Source organism: Crocodylus siamensis, chromosome 1, assembly GCF_052110815.1.
Source record: "Crocodylus siamensis isolate JL-2025a chromosome 1, ASM5211081v1, whole genome shotgun sequence".
NCBI lineage: Eukaryota > Metazoa > Chordata > Crocodylia > Crocodylidae > Crocodylus > Crocodylus siamensis.
The window spans coordinates 418,069,211-418,085,618 of NC_143395.1; the positions used below are offsets into that span (position 1 = coordinate 418,069,211).

The 16,408-nt window shown below is 56.0% G+C and overlaps 1 protein-coding gene and 1 long non-coding RNA gene across 2 annotated transcripts; one reads left to right on the forward strand and one right to left on the reverse strand.

Moving 5' to 3' along the window:
• The first annotated feature begins 396 nt into the window (after positions 1-396).
• Positions 397-13,988, forward strand: LOC149875472 (E3 ubiquitin-protein ligase TRIM39-like). Its single transcript, XM_090030842.1, has 6 exons — positions 397-971; positions 5,082-5,177; positions 6,531-6,761; positions 7,541-7,563; positions 7,674-7,774; positions 11,725-13,988. Exons 1-6 carry the CDS (start codon positions 573-575, stop codon positions 12,264-12,266), a joined length of 1,392 nt encoding a protein of 463 aa, XP_089886968.1. The 5' UTR covers positions 397-572; the 3' UTR covers positions 12,267-13,988.
• On the reverse strand, positions 11,828-14,813 carry LOC149875473 (uncharacterized). The gene is made up of 3 exons (XR_016439668.1): positions 14,500-14,813; positions 13,565-13,615; positions 11,828-11,949 (listed from the first exon to the last, which is right to left on the reverse strand). It is a non-coding gene; the product is annotated as an uncharacterized LOC149875473 (long non-coding RNA).
• Between the last annotated feature and the right edge of the window lie 1,595 nt (positions 14,814-16,408).

Sequence of the window (16,408 nt, forward strand, 5' to 3'; positions counted from 1 at the left end):
CCCTTGCCTGGGTGCTGGACCCAGCTCTCTGTAACGCCTGGGAAGGCTGATGGACCCCGTTAGTGTCACGATGGCTCCATGGGACTCTGGTGTTTCAGCGGCTCCCTCTGCCACGGGCCTGATGAGAACCTGTGATCATCCTCTGCCCTTGTTAGTCCTAAGCATTGCCCTATAAAATGAACTGACATTTTTAAAATCCTGCACCCTGGTGATGGCACGCTGCAGAGCACACCGCTGGGTGCACTGTTTCCTATGTGTTTGAGAGTCGGGGGCTTTCTCATCTCTGCCCCCCTGCCTGTGAACACCCTGTCTCCCCAGCCCTCCTCCTCCCTGCTTCCATTGCTCCCTTGCCCTCACCCCTCCTTCCTCTCCACTCAGTTTCATTCTTCCATTTACTTTTACTTTCCCTTTGGCCCCGTGGCCTCTCCTCTCCCTTGTTAGAAGCTGACTTACAGGAAATCAGCTGCTGCGCTGAGGTAGGCACCACCCAGGATGGGCCCAGCCTGCACGGAGCAGGAAGAAGAATCAGCAGAAGCCGGGGCCGTGCAGCCTCAGACCCTCCAGGACAGGACATGGATGAAGAGGCCACCTGCGCCATCTGCCTGGACCTCCTGCAGGAGCCGGTGACCATCGGGTGTGGGCACAACTTCTGCCGAGCCTGCATCACCCAGTACTGTGAGGACCGTGTCCATGGCTCAGGCGACGCCGTCCCCTGTCCCAGCTGCAGAACAGAGTTCCAGGTTGGGAGCTTCCGGCTCAACACGCAGCTCAAAAACCTGGTGGAGAAGATTAAAGAGCAGAGTCTGAAGCCAGGAAAGGAGAAGATGGAGAATCAGTGTGTGGAGCACGAGGAGAAACTCAAGCTCTTCTGTGAGGAGGACGGGGAAGCCATCTGTGTGATCTGCATGCAGTCCCAGGCTCACCGCGGTCACACAGTGCTCCCCATCCAGGAGGCTGCCGACGATTACCAGGTAGGTGACACCACTGGCCCCAGAGAGCCCATTGCACAGACACACACTTACCTGGCAGGGCAACACCGTGTATTTGGGTCAAGGAAAGCAGTTTTCCTTAAGTGTCCCTGGGGATGTCTGTTCTCCTGCCGTGGCTTTGTACCTGTCAGGGTGCTGGGGCTCAAAGCCCACTTTATGGAAATGGGAGGCTCCTCCCTAACTTGCTTCTGCACCCATATGGCCGAGGGCAGGCAAAACTTGGGGGCATCCAAACCCCAAGCCTCCGGGCTTGCGCCTGCACAAAGGCTGCCTGTCTGAAGACTTTGGAAATACCTGAGGCCCCTGGTGGGGGTGGACGACGAGTGCCCATTGTAGGGCCCCGGATGGTTCTGGACTGACTCATGGACTTGGACTTGATTTGGCTGATTTGGCGTGGAACGTGAAAAATGTCTTTAAACAAACAGAACAAAACTCACTGGCAGGAGAGATACCATGACTGGTTTCGGCTTGGGTGGTTGTACTTACCAGGAAGGGCAATCTCCCTCTCCTCGGTCTTGAATGACTTATAGCAGTTGAGTTGAAGGTCTATTTCTTGCAGTGCAGGCAAGCTGACCCCGAGAGAGTCTGCAAATGCCTCGCGATGCAGGATCTTGGCTACAAGACTTACGTTCATAGGGTACAGCTTTTGGGCTTCCCTTTAGCTTGCTCCTTCGGCCTTTTGGTGGAGTGAAATTAGTGGGCATCTGGACTCTGAGGCCTCTGGGCTTGTGGCTTGCACAGTGGATGCCTGCCATGTACCGGGCAGTACCTGAAGTCCCAAGCTGAAGTGTCCGCAAGGGAGGGTAGTTGTCGGTGGTCGTGCAGCACAGACTGGAGTGATTGAGCTCTGCTTCGCTGACAGAATTCAGAACTGATTTGGGCCAAGAGATAAAATTAGTTAACGGCGGCGGGCCAGTCTGGGTTGCTCCTGTGCTGAGCCTCCTACCTCACTGCACCTGGCCGAAAACCACGCTCTGAGTGTCTCCCCTGCAGCACCTAAGTCCAGTCGCCCCCCTTCCTGGAGCCCAGTCACAAGCCTGGGGTAACCGCTGCTACCACCCGGACTCGAGTCTTTGGTAGGGCTCCATGCCACACAGGGTGCACAGACCCTGCAGACCTTGGGGTTACTTAACCCACTGTGGGATTTCGGGGTGCTTCCTTCCTACAGGAGGAAAAGAAAAGCTAAGCCCACCTTAGCAAGCCTAGCAAAGTTAGCTACCAGGGCTGGTCTAAGGTGGCTACTACAGGGTGTCACAGCTGCCCTCGGGGCATGTCCTGCGCTGAGTCCCACAACTTTCTTGGTCTTAGCCCTCTTCATTTCAAGTCTCTGGGCCCCTTGGCCCTGTCTTGCAGTGTGTCCCAGCCCTGGGATCCCTGGCCCAGGGTGGGCAGTCCCTGGCCTTTTAACTCAGCTCAGCCCCCAGAACAAACTGAACAGGGCAACGCAGAGGGCAAATAGTATTTTCTCCATACAGTGCAGCTCAGAATATGACACAACTTGGTTTAGAAAGGCAGAATAAAGCTAAAAGAGCTTTTCCTGTAGCAAGGAACAGAGGAGCAGCAGCCTGGGAGCAGAGACTGCTCCCTCTTCTGCCCCAGTGCAGATCTGACTTTCACTTCTGCTCAGCAGAATCTCTTCTCACCACATTTCTCACATGTAATGCCCACTACAATTTCCAGCAGCTGGTTTTGAGGGGAAAGGCTGTGTTGTATGTGAAAAAGTATGGTCATTTCCTAGATTAAATGAAGTGTTTCATAGAGTCTCATGGGATATAACTGGCCAGACTGGAGGGGACAGGGGTCATTGCTGCGCTGTGCGGCAGCTCGGGAGCTGTCTCGGAGGGAGACGGCAGCACGGTCTGTGTAGATGGGAGCGATGTGGCTGGAGCCGGAGGCGCGGGGAGGGCCCTGGGGTGTGCAGGGCAGGGGCCTGATCCTGTTCAACAATCCTGTCTGTGACCTTGTTACTGGACTGGAACCGGGCTCAGAAAGTCTGTGGTTGACACTGAGCTGGGAGGTGTTGCCAGTGGGCCCAGATTCACGCTGAATGGCTGCAGGAGTGCTGAGCTTTAAGGAATCAGTCCCCATGCCCCGGGATTGTCCTGCTGGAAAGGTTTTGGCTGATCATAGAGCATGGATGCCAGAGCCTCCAAATCCACATTACTCCAGAGTTAGGAATGCTTTTCTCTCCCTTTCCCAGAAAAAAATCTCTGGACTACAGTCCCCTAGACTAGACGCCAGCCCTCACTGCTTGAATTAACTGACCAGTCCCAGGTGTCTCAAATGCTGCGTTTCAGCCTAAGAAGAGCCTGCGGGGGGGGGGAGGGGGAAGGGGAAGCGGAAGGGGAAGGGAAAGGGAGTGTTGTGTGGGATGCTGCAGGTCAAAGGAAGTGAAGGACTGTGGGGGCAAGGGGGTAACAAAGCATCCTCTGGTAGGAGCACGCGGCAGCCACCACCTCTCTTGTCCAGGTCTCCACCTCCAGTTCCCTTACATCTCCCCTGCCATGCCTTGTTGTTAAGAAAATTGAAGAGAGGTCAGGTGATAAGAGGATGGTAAGAGGAGAGCTAAAATCCACCTGGATGAGGACGGTCCTCTTCACAAGCCTCTTTCCACCCCTACATCCTGCTCCTTCCTACTCCTGGCCAAGTGTGCAAATGTGTAGCCTTACCCCTGGGATCCTGAACCGCTCAGTCTCCAATTGCCACTTGCTCTGCTGCCCCAAGCCAGAAGTCACAGTGTCTCCTGGTGCACGGCCTCACAAGTACTTGTCAGTAAATTCAATACTCCCCCATTCAGACAACAGAAGATCAAGTGGTTGTCACCGAATCCCCCTGCTTCACTTAATCCACAGGTGGTTAATTCATGATTAGTCACCAGCCTCGCTTGATTCCCCCCAGAAATGAATTAATATCCATGAATTCCACAGTCCCACCCAACCCGTGGCTGAGCGCTTCATCATCAGTGAATTCACCAGCCTCCCTTGGTGCCCCAGAGATCAGTTAGTTATTCCTGAGTATATAAGTCTTCATCCTTCATACTAATTACATTAATTGTCCTGTTTTTTTTCTGTAGTTTTGTGCTCTGCATCTCCACGTGCAGGGCACAGCATTTCCAAAACCAGCCGTGCATTCCCCACACCAGTTGTAGTGTGGGCCGGGTCCTTGTTTTTGAGCCCACTGGAGCTCCTGGGGACCGATAAGAGCTGGCTGCCTCCATGTATGACTGTGTGCAACAGGGAACCTGCTCCTTTGTCCCCGACAGCACATGGACCCTTTTTCTGGGTGCTCCGGTGCCCACGCAGCCCCACTGGGCTTTCTGAGTAGGTCTGCCCTCGCACCCTGCCCTGCCAATGTTTCGTGCCTGGCACAGGGATGGGAGCCGGCTCTGTCACAGGGGCCGGGCCCTGCTGTGGAAGAAGTGTCTGGAGGAGACCAGAGGAAATGTGGAGATGAAGCAGGTGTAGGAAATGCAACAGCCCTTGGTCCAGGGCAAAGCCTGTGTGCTGCAGACCTGCCCCCTTCCAGCCGCCCACCCCTCCTGCCCCAGCAGTAACCCAGCCTGTTTCCCAAACTGGCCCAAGTGAAGTGAGAAGCTGTGCATGCCAGGGGCGGGCACGAGCCCCAGGGTCAGACACCTCGGGCACGTTTCTGAATGAGCTGCTTGGCCAAGCCTGTTTGATGCAGAGGCATCAGGATGAGTGGGGGAGCAGGGCAGGTGGGTGCAGGGCATTGTGGGAAATGCACTTCTGCCGAGGGGCAGCAGCTGGAATTTGCTGGTGCTGGAGGGAGATGTTGCCCCATTTTCTTGCTGCTAAAAAACAGAAGGGTTTTTGCCTGCTCATGAAGTGTCTGCAGAGCAACCCTGAGGTGACTTCTCCCCTCCAGCTGCTGCTTGTACCCAGTGCCAGCGCCCCTGAGCCAGCGCCTGCAACGAGGGGTCGAAGGGAGCGGGGAGGGGGCTGGCCAGCAAGCCCCCCACACGGCTGCTTCTGCCGCTTGCTTTCCCTGCACATTTACTGCTCCCGTATCAAACCCCGCTTGTCCCGACACGTGTCAGGGTCAGGAATAAGGAGCTGATGCTTCTCCTGCCAGGTGCAGCTCCGGCGGGCCCTGGATCCTCTGAGGAAGGGGCTGGAGAGGGCCCTGGCGATGGAGGCCAAGGAGAAGGACACCACCACGGCGTGGAAGGCAGGTGCCAGTCTGTGCTCCTCGAGAGCTCGTTCCCGTGGCAGAGCCGGCAGTGAGGGGTGGGGGAGCTGCAAGATTTGCCCCCGAGGGGCTGTGTGTCATGGAGGGAGCTCTTCCTCGACATCGGGGGGGTGCTGCAGTCTGGGGGAGAGCTGGGACCAGACTGGACTGAGGTGCTGGCAGCTTAACCCTTCCTTGCCACTCTCCCAGGGGTGGTACCGAGCCACTGCTGCTGGCCTGGATGACATACTTTACCTCCCATAAAATGGGCCACACTCTGCAAACTGGAGCCGTGTTTGCTCCCAGAGCTGCTGCACTCTCTGCACACCCCGAAGCCCATGTCTCTGCCTTTCCCAGCTGTCCCAGGGCTGTGGGCACCACAGCAGGATTTCCAGCACATCAGTGTTTCAGTTTCTGAGATTCTTCTAGCGCTTCCCTGAAGTCTGAAAGCCTCGTGTCACGATGGGCATCGCTGAGGCAGAGGAGGAGTGGTGCAGAGCCCTTCCTGCGGTGCCCGGGGGCAGGCAGGCTGGGCACTCGGCATTACCCTGCCCTGCAGGGAAGGGAGCCCTGTGCTCTCTCACCCCCGGTGCCCCCGCACGAAGGGAAAGGGGCTCTGGAGTTTGCTCTTCCCCACCCCAAGGCCAAGGGGAGGCAGTGCGTGCTCCCCTGCCCTGGGCCCGTGCACAGGGGCGTCAAGGCTCCCCAGCCCGGGGCAGCGCTCACCGGGGCAGAGTTCATGTTTTGTGGGACTGGCACGGGCTCCTTCTTCCGCCCTGCAGCCCCTTCCTCAGGTGTCTCTTCTGTGCTTTTCCTGGTTCTTGGGCAGTCGTTTTAGGATCTTCCACTTTCCCCACCCTGGAAGGGAAAAGCCCCTGGCAGAGGAGCCTGTCTCCTCTGTAGAGAGCTCCTGTTGGCCAAGGCGGCTCTCTTGGGGTCCTTCCCACCCATCTCCCTTGGCCAACACAGCCTCCAAGTGCTTTGCATGAAGCACCTCCTGCATGTCTCGCCCCAGGGACAGCCCTAGGCCTGGCACAAAAGCACTGACATCGACAGATCGGCCAGAGATGACCCGTGGCCCACTGGGTTTTGCTCCAAGCCCCAGGGCCTTTCCAGAGGCCCCAGATCCTAAATCTCTGCTCTGGATAGCAGCCCTTTTCCTATGGGGTGAAAGTATTGTGTGACCCTTTCTCCAGAGAGTGCATCACTATATGTAATGTGTCTCATATATCCGGTGACAGTATAGCTACTGACAAAGGGCTGCACAGCCCGAGTTCGTGCCTTCCCGCTGCCAATGCAAAGCTGAAAGTGGAGATGGCAGCTCACACTTGTTTTTGCTGCTTGTCCTGGAAGAACAAGGTAAAGCGACAGAGAGCGAGCATCAAGTCTGAGTGCGAGAAGCTGCATCGCTTCGTGAGCGAGGAGGAGCAGCGGCTCCTGCAGAGCCTGGAGGAGGAGGAGAGGGAGACTCTGCGGAGGCTGGAGGCCAACGTAGCCCAACTCTCCCGGCAAAGCGCCTCCCTGCGCAAGCTGATCTCGGAGGTAGAGGAGAAGAGCCGGCAGACACCTGCTGAGCTGCTGAAGGTGAGCGTGCGCTGCTGATGCGGCCCCCAATGCTGCTGCTGTCTGGCGCAAAGCAGCCCCTCGGCCCGGACCCCGCAACTGGTGGAAACTGGGCCAAGACTCAGGCGAGACTTTCCATCAGTCTGGAGATCCACCAGTTTGTACCGGGAGGAAATTCTGATTTGGGAGAAGTGCCAGGTTATTAGTCATGAAGGCTCCTTGCAGACATGAGCATAAAAAGGGCTGTACTGTAAGTCCAGTGTGTCCCCGCGCTGAACCCAGCGCATCCCCAGACGAGGCACCACATTAGTTGGACCTGGCTTCCCAATGTCTGTGTAGACTGGGCGCTTCAATGGGGCTTTTTTGGAGCTTATCTCTAATAGTTGATTGAATCTGCTTTATATTAAAGCACCAAAAAGCCTTGCTGAAGTGCATGATCTATACAGATGCTAAGGAGCGAGGCAAACTAACATGCTGCCTCTTCCAATAAAGCACAGGGTTTTGGGGGTTTTTTTAATCATTTCTGTCAGCAGCCAAAATGGACGGGAAAGCACATCTGGAGGTAGCCATGCACACGTTCAGAGCAATGTAATGCTGAGACAGAGGTGACAGCCAAGAAATGGTTCATCATCCCTTGACTACATCCAAGTGCACCAGGGAGAGGCAGACTTAGGGATTTTCAGACAGTGAAGAAATGGATGCCCATCGAACAGACAAGTCATAAACTCATTGAACTTTGGCGCAGATGGTTTCACCCAGCAAGGAAATAATCACTGTTACCCTCATGTTTCCCTTTCTAGGATGTGAAAAGGACCTTGGCCAGGTGCGGTATCTTCCCCTTCCCGCTCCCAGGAGATTCCTGCTTGGGCTGTGGCAGGAATATCTCCCTGGAAGAGCCGGGCTGAGCGATGATGGGGGATATGTTCCTCTTAGGAGCAAGGATGTGAATCTTCAGGAAGCAAAAGCTGTTTCCACAGAAGTGAAGACCCCGTGCAGCATCCCAGGGATGATGGACATGCTAAGGAAATTCAGAGGTACACCGCAGCACATGGCAGGGTCATTGGCAGCAGTGAGAGCCGTGCTGGGCGCACTGGGGATGTAGCACACACAGCACAGGGGGATGTGACTGCCGTGTTGGCAGAGAGCCTCCGCAGTCCTGCAGCCGTCTCCTCAGCCCATGTCCGAGGGCCTCTGGATGGGCAGGGGGAAAAGTCCCGTTGTCATTTCCATGCAGGGCACGGCTGGGTGACTCCAGTGGGGACAGGTGACCTAGGAAGCAGGGAAATGGTCAGACAGGTGGACCCCTGTTCCTGCTGCAGGAGGGAGGGGGTAATGCTGTGATCAGAGCTGGACAGCCAAGTGCCGGTGCGCTGAGATTATCCTCTGCCGTGTGCCCCAGCCCCAGGGGCTGCCACACCGTGTCCTGGTTAAATCTCTGGGGTAATCTCAACTCAGGGGCAAGGGCTGAAGTGAAATCTGGGTCTCTGCATGCAATGGGGAAGGTCTCACAGTGTCCAACAGCCTTCAGTCCCTGGGCCCTGCAGTGTGGTGCAGCCTGCAGTACCCAAGGGAGCTGAGCACCATCCCCGGGATCCCCTTGGTGCCATCCTGCTCATTCCCAGGGCTGTGCACAGGCCCCGAGCGCAGGCAGATGAGGCAGCAAGAGCCTGTTCCCTGCTCCCCATTCCCAGCTCCTTTCCAGCGATGTTCGGCTCCTACAGCATGATGCTCTGGGCTTCCTCTTCCAGCCCCATGGCCGGCCCATCCCTACCTGCTGCTTGCTACTCCCGGCAATATGGGGCTTTGTGTCCCTCCACACGCTCCCTGCCCTGGATGCAGCTCAGTCCCTGCCCTGCCACTTCCTTTGAATGCAGATCCTCGGGAAACTTCTCTCCTGGCCCGGGCATCCCTTACTCAGGCCTTCAGGCTTTCAGTCCCCATGTCTGTCATGTCAGCTCTGGCTCCAAAGCAGGGCAGAACGGTCCCTTCCCTGCGGCAATGGGGAGGTGGCCCAGACGTCAGCCTCAGCCAGGCACGGGCTTGCCCTGGGAGTGCCGACAGGCGCCCGCAGCCCCCAGCCCCCTCCAGGCAGCAACGAGCACGGACCCAACGGGCAGGTCCCAGCCTGGTCTCGGCAGCTGTTTCTGCTCGTGATGGTGCAAAGCAGCAGCCAGCACAGTCCTGGCCACACAGAGCCGCAGCCCAGCAGCTGGTTTCACCGGGAGAGTCAATGCATCTGTCCTTCAAGAGGCTTTGATGAGCCAGCTCAGTCTGTGGTGCGGAGGGGGCCTGAGGCTTTCCTGAGTGGTGCGGGCTTGGCAGGGAAATCTGGGGAGTCTCACTCACCTTGTCCAGAGCTGTCACCTTCCCCCTGTGGCTCAGATGAGCCTGGAGTCAGGCTGAGTGGGGGGGGGCCTGTCCTGGGCCAGTCTGCATCCCGAGTGGTGTGTAAGAGCTGCAGCCCCACAGGGACCCCCCAGCCCTGCCTGGACCTGCCCCTGGAGCATTGCTTCCTGAGAGTGGGGACAGGGGACAGTGGAGGCCCTCCTGGGGGCTCTGAGCCAAGCTCTGGGTTCACGGTGAGGTAGGACGAGGTGTGCACAGATCTCCCATCCCAGGGGGACACTGGGGAGGGGAGGTCAGGCTGGAGCTGTCCAGACCCATGGAGGAGGTGCTGCTTGGAGGTGACCTGGGACTTGCCCCTGGTGCAGCTGAGCTCAGCTGGGCTGCCCTTCATGAATGGGAGAGGCTCTGCAATGAAACCCAGCATGTCCCACTCCTCGCACACACACAATCACAGTCATAGCAAGAAGGACCGGGAGGGACCGGTAAGTTCAGCAAGTCCCGTCCCCTGCCATGGGGAGCAGGCAATGGGGCTCAACTGAGCTCCAGGATGTGCTTGTCCAGCCTCCTCTTGAACACCTCCAGGGATGGCCACTGTACTGCCTCTGCTGGGAGCGTGCTCCAGACTCTAGCTATCCACACAGAAAAAAAAGTTTTTCCCTATGTCTCTCCTAAGGTTTTCTCAACTAGCTTGCACCCATTGCACCATGCCCTCCCGTGGGGAGCCTTGCATGCACAAGCCCAGCCTGTCACCATCTCTTGTAGGTCAGATGAGCCTGGACCAGACCTATCACTTGGACAAGGGAGAAGAGATTGATGTCATATATCTTGACTTCAAAAAAGCTTTTGATCTGGTATCCCATGATCACCTCTTGGCCAAACTGACCGGTTGTGGGCTTGGCTCCACCACAATCCGCTCGCTGGGAAATTGGCTCCCTGGTCGGACCCAGAGGGTGGTAATTGATGGCAGTCACTCACCATGGTGCCCTGTGACCAGTGGGGTCCCTCAAGGCTCTGTCCTTGGACCCATACTGTTCAACATCTTCATTAACGATGTGGACATTGGAGTCAGGAGTGGACTGGCCAAGTTCGCCGATGACACCAAACTTTGGGGCAAAGCATCCACGCCAGAAGAAAGGCGGGTGATCCAGGCTGACCTGGACAAGCTCAGCAAATGGGCAGATGAGAACCTCATGGTGTTTAACACTGAAAAATGCAAGGTTCTCCACCTTGGGAGGAAAAACCTGCAGCACCCTTATAGGCTCGGCAGTGCTACGTTGGCTAGCACTATGGAAGAAAGAGACTTGGGGGTCATCATTGACCACAAGATGAACATGAGCCTGCAATGCGATGCTGCGGCTAGTAAAGCGACCAAAATGCTGGCGTGCATCCATAGATGCTTCTCGAGCAAATCCCGGGACGTCATTCTCCCCTTGTACTCGGACTTGGTGAGGCCGCAGCTGGAGTACTGCGTCCAGTTTTGGGCTCCACAATTCAAAAAGGATGTGGAGAAGCTTGAGAGAGTCCAGAAGAGCCACGCGCATGATCAGAGGTCAGGAAAACAGATCTTACGATGACAGGCTGAGAGCCACGGGACTCTTTAGCCTGGAAAAGCGCAGGCTCAGGGGTGATCTGATGGCCACCTATAAGTTTATCGAGGTGACCACCAGTGACCATCACTATCTGGGGGAACGATTGTTCACCAGAGCGCCCCAAGGGATGACGAGGTCGAACGGTCACAAACTCCTGCAAGACCGTTTCAGGCTGGACATAAGGAAGAATTTCTTTCCTGTCCGAGCCCCCAAGGTCTGGAACAGTCTGCCAGCGGAGGTGGTTCAAGCACCTACATTGAACACCTTCAAAAGTAAATTGGATGCTTATCTTGCTGGGATCCTCTGACCCCAGCAAGACTTCCCCTTCCCTCCCCACCCCTGCGCCCAGCCCCATGCACGGCCCTGCCCTGGGCTGGCTCTGGGGAGCGCTGGCTGTGGGCTGCCCTGGCTGCAGTGCTGTGCCCACAGGCTGGGGAAATGGGGGTCCCCCTGGGGCCGGGCAGCCCAGCCTGGGGTGGAGGGGGGCAGGCAGCAAACCGAGTGACCCCGGCCCAGGCACGGAAACCCCCGGGCCCTGCCCTCTGCTCCCCTGCCACCCCTCCCCCAGGCAGGCTGCAATGGGCCCCTCTGCTTCCTGCTGTCCCCCAGCCCGTCCCCCCCTCCCTGTAGCCTCCCTGCCCCCCGCCCCCTCCCCACAGCACCTGCAACACCAGCTCATGGTGTGGAGCCCACTCCCCTTGCCCCCCAGGCAGAGCAGCCCCGCTAGCGGTGGGGGAGGGGCAGGCAGGGACCTGCTGGGATGACACCATCCCATGCCCCTGCCCTTCCCCCTCCCAGGGCCTGCCCTGCCCCCACCCCATGTCCCTCCCCACTCATGGCTCCAGCGCCCAGACCGGGAATGCCCTGGGGGTGAAGGGGCCGGTGGGGACGTCCCCCTGTCCTGTTCCCGCATTTCCTGTCCCCCCATTTCCCCGTGGGGCGACGGTGACTCCCCAGCAGGGACCGACCCGCGATTCCTGGGACGCGGCAAATTCCCCGTGACCTCGGGACCCGCCTGCCCCCGCCCTGACCCGCGACTCTCTCCCCAGCGGACGTGACTCTGGACCCAGGCACGGCTCATCCCCACCTCGTCCTGTCTGAGGATCGGAGATGTGTGAGACTCGGAGACACCCGACGGGATGTGCCCGACACCCCGGAGAGATTTGATGCTTGTGTCTTTGTCCTGGGCGCAGAGGGGTTCGCGGGCGGGAGGCGCTACTGGGAGGCGGAGGTGGGAGACAAGGCATACTGGGCCCTCGGCGTGTGCAGGGAGTCTGTGTGCAGGAAGGGAAAGGTCACACTGTCACCTTGCAATGGATACTGGGTCGTGCGGCTGTGGGGTGGGAGATACAAGGCCCTCACCTCCCGCCCAACCCTCCTCTCCGTGAGCGTGCGGCCCAGGCGGGTGGGGGTTTTCCTGGACTACGAGGGGGGCGAGGTCTCATTTTGCAATGTGACCAACGGGTCCCATCTCTTCACTTTCACTGACTCCTTCTCCGGGACCCTGCGCCCTTTCTTCTATCCTGGTGTCAATGCTGGGGGCACCAACGCGGCTCCCCTGACCCTGTGCCCGGCCCCAGCCCAGCCCTGAGGCAATCCCTGTCCCTGCCACGACCCGCGGCACAGACTGTCCCCCCCGCGCCCGACTGCCAGCCCCTGGGTGTCCCCGGGGGGGGGGCTGGGGTCTCCATCACAGGAGCTGCTCCCGCCTGGACCCTGCTGCTGCCCTGGCCCAGGGGTCGTCTCCCAATCCCCCGTGCACAGCGCCCCGCTGGGAGGGACCGGCTCCAAACTCTCATCCTTCACTTCCACACCCCTGCATCCCTCAGGGTTTTACCTGGTTACTTTGTTCACCTCTCTCAGCGCTGTCCCCCTTTCCCCTCCCTCCCTCCATTCCCTTTTATATTTAAAGTAAACACCTCTGCATTGCACACCTGCTCCCTGCACATCATTTCTTACCCTCTGGTGAGCTGAGCGCTTGCTCCGGAAAGCTGGTGCGTCTGGGATTCAGTGAGTCTGGCGGTGCTCAAGCTTTCTGGTGTGCGAGTCCAGGGCCACGCACCACGGGCCTCACGTGGGTGGGACAGCACAAGCGGCCCAGGCCCAGCACACGTCACACGGTGCCCGAGTGCCCGGGGTACAGGGTGCCGGGGGTGGGGGGCAGCAGGGAGCGGAGAACAGCATCCCCAGGGGTGCCCCTGGCAGTGCAGCCGCTACGATTTTTTCCCCTCCTGCCCCTGGGGTCGGTGCCCAGAGCGCGTGCCCCAGTCTCCTACTTCCCTCTGCTACTGCCGGGGGCTCCCAACAAGTCCAAAATATCACCCATCACCGAATCACTGGACCTGTGGGGATGGGTGACTTGGCCTGCGGGCAGGATCTGGCCCATGGGCCAGGGGTTGAGCCCCCCTGAGTCTATAAGGGGCATCTCTATCCTGCCGTCTGTCTGACTTCACGCTAACACAGCTAGCTGCCTCTCTCAGGACACATCACGAGTTCTCCACTGTTTTTAGACTCTTTCAACTCAAGGCACCCTCAGAAAATGTCTTCTCCCCAAGGAAACATTGCTGGGGCCAGCACAGTGGCTGCCCCAACCTCCCCTACCCCACAGATTATTGGTGCTCTACTGTATAGACAGATGTATAAAAATCCTCCATCATTTCTTGCAACAAGTCTGCACATGTCTACACAGCAAAGCACTTTCTATTTTATACTGCTGCTTTTATCACACATTTGCCAGATTTAGAAAGGAGGCGGCAATGAACGCTGGGAAACATCCTCATCTGTTATGTGTTAACCAGCACCAAGCGTGCAACACAAGACTTGTCCTCAGACATGTGCTCAGTCGGTTGTGTTTTTATGCAACAAGGAGCAATTCCTTCGATGGCTTACCTTATACTGCAGTGTAAGCCTTCCCAAAGAAGCCCTGGGCACCTGCCCAATCTGAAAAACAGTTTTCAAGCATTTTCCCTTCAGACAACATCAGGAAATGACAGAGGATCCTCTACACTGAAGGGGCAGAGCCTGAGCTGAGAGACGTTGTCATTGCTTCCCTGCGGTGAACTGAAGTCAGCCAGGGGTCTGTCCTGGGGAGAGGTCCTAGCTCAGCATGCCCCCAGGTCTGCGCAACAATTTGGAGGCTTTACATATGTATTTCTACATGTGATCGATATATCTCCATCCCCCCAGAGGTGCAGGGAGCTCCCGTACAAGAACAGAGCAACTCAGCACACGGGAGAGGAGAAGAGAAAAGGGAGAGGCGAGAGCAACACGACTTCAGCGGGGAACGTACAACAACCCCCTGTGCAACACGGCAGCCGAGCGTTGTGTCCCCAGACAAGAAGGTTTTACCCTGCTTCGGAAATACAGAATGAATCAGTGAGGAGCCTTTCTGTGTTTTTCTTCAAATTCCCTCCTCCAGGTTTCTTATCACTTCAGGAGGGGTTTGGTCTTTGTCTCAGATCCTATAGACATTTCGAGAAAGACACGCCAGGTGTTGATCAAGGGCAAGGGATTGCAACAAAAACAAATGAGCGGTTTGTATGAACTGCCGATGCACACATTGCATTTGTAATCACAGACAATACTGAGACCAGAATACTTGGGGGAGATGAGAAGTGAGTTTGTGGAGCAAAGACTAAAGTGTGTGCATCTGGATTGGGCCACCGCTTTCCTAAGGGACCTCTGTGCAGCATCCGAGCTCATGTAACGCCACAAGCATTGGACCAGGGGTTGTGGGGACAACAGCTCTCCCTCTCCCTTAGCCCATCACTGGCACGTGCATTTAAAATCAATCATTAGAAGAGAATTAACCAAAATCAACTCACAATGTTCGCCAGTGGAGAGAAGCTAAACCTTAATGTCACGTCTGAAGAGATCTACTCCTCCGCGGCTGTGTTTATCTTGAAACTGGTCACTTGAACTTGGTCCCCGTACTCCAAGACATCTCGAGGATTTGGGCTCATTTCCAGCAACATGCGACCTTGTCCCCATCCGCTCTCCCTGTGACAACGAACAGCCCCCGCGTTCGAACGGTTGCCAGCAGAGACACCGCGCTCCGGTCTCCACCAGCATTACTAGCCACGCCAGGAGGGACGTTAGCAATGCCTACATCTAACTTAAAATTAAAACAAAAGTAATTAATCCTGTGCTCTCAGCTACTATACTGAGATTTAACCTAACAGGCCATGGAGAATGTCCTTCGAGCTCTGGATTTTCTGTACCTAACCACGGAGCTGGGGACTGAGTTTCCCTTACAAATGTTAATTTTTATTCTCCACATAGACAATGCAAGCTCCCTTCCTGGCATCACTCACTGCCTACACCCTACATTTGGAAAAAACAAATCAATGGAATTAGAGTTATATTTGGAAGACTGGTAAACTGCAGCTAAATACTCAGTATAAAACTTAAATCTCTCAAGGGACAGCCACACAGGTCTGCTTCTCGTGGGCACCGTTTCCAGTAGCCTGAAGGCACCGCTCAGCACACGGCCCTGACCCTCGGGGCTGTCGGGATGCAGGGGAAAGCCCCCAGGAGCTTTCCACCAAAAAACACAAGGCAGACGTGGAGGGGAGGAGGAGGAGGTGTGTACCATTGCTCAACCGTTACACACCAATACTTAAAAACTGGATTTGTTGCTCTTGCTTGTCCTGCAGTTAGAATGGGAATGAATCCAATGAAAGAGAAGGGGAGTAGATAAATTAAAATGAGCACAGGGTTAGAAATAAAGACAGGAAGAGCAACATTAAAGGGAGCGTGCTCTGCAAAGAACAGGCTCATTTAAACACCACTTATTGAAAGACTTCCCCCAAAATTTCCCTTGTGCTACACAAAATATTGCCATGAACAGCACATTTCTGTACCTTGTTTCTCTGTACTTTGGTGCCACAACTGAGTTACACGCCATGCAGATGCAATACTGCCTTCCCCAAGGAGCTCCAGGGAGCACACTGCATTCAAAGGGAAACCTGTGCGATGTGAGCAGAGCGCACAACGACTCCTGGGAGGGCACAGGGTGGGACTGTTTTCTTGTTTTAAAGTTCAGGCCACTTGGAAGAAGACCTGACAGGAAAGTATAACAGCGTACAGGTGTTGCACTCGTATGTGGAGCACGACTGCATTGAGATCGGACGAGACCTACAACGAGCAGATCTTTTCTGTCTGCAGTGGTCCACGATTAGGCATTTCCCTGGCACAGACCCCGTAGAAGAGTCAACACAGACTAAGGTAACCACCTGCACTTGAGAAAACACATGTGAAATAGTTAGAAATGCACACTAAATGGAGTATTGTTAGAATATGATTAGAAATGGAGTGTTGTTAGAACTGCACAGTTTGCATCTCATACCTGATAAGAAGAAACACTGCGAAGGACCTTTCTTTCTTTCTTATGCTAAGAATCACTCCCTTTTTCTCTCTCCCCCTGACTTTCACATGCAGATTACAGAAGCTGGAATTCAACTGACTGTGTCCTTGAAAGGGGCGGGGATTTCAACTCTTGGTGACCTAGAGAGCTTTCTGAGCGTGCGCAATTAGCTGATGCACATTTGCCTATCCGCCCCGCATACTTAAGTAGTTAATTATAATATACATGTGACGGATGAAGTGACGTGATTACATATATGTTTGTATGAACCGGAAATGAGTTGTAAGAGTTCCTGTTTCTGCACACGTGCCCAGGAGGAAAGAGATAAAAAGCCAGCTAAAAAAACCCTTTGGCAAAAAACTTGGGCA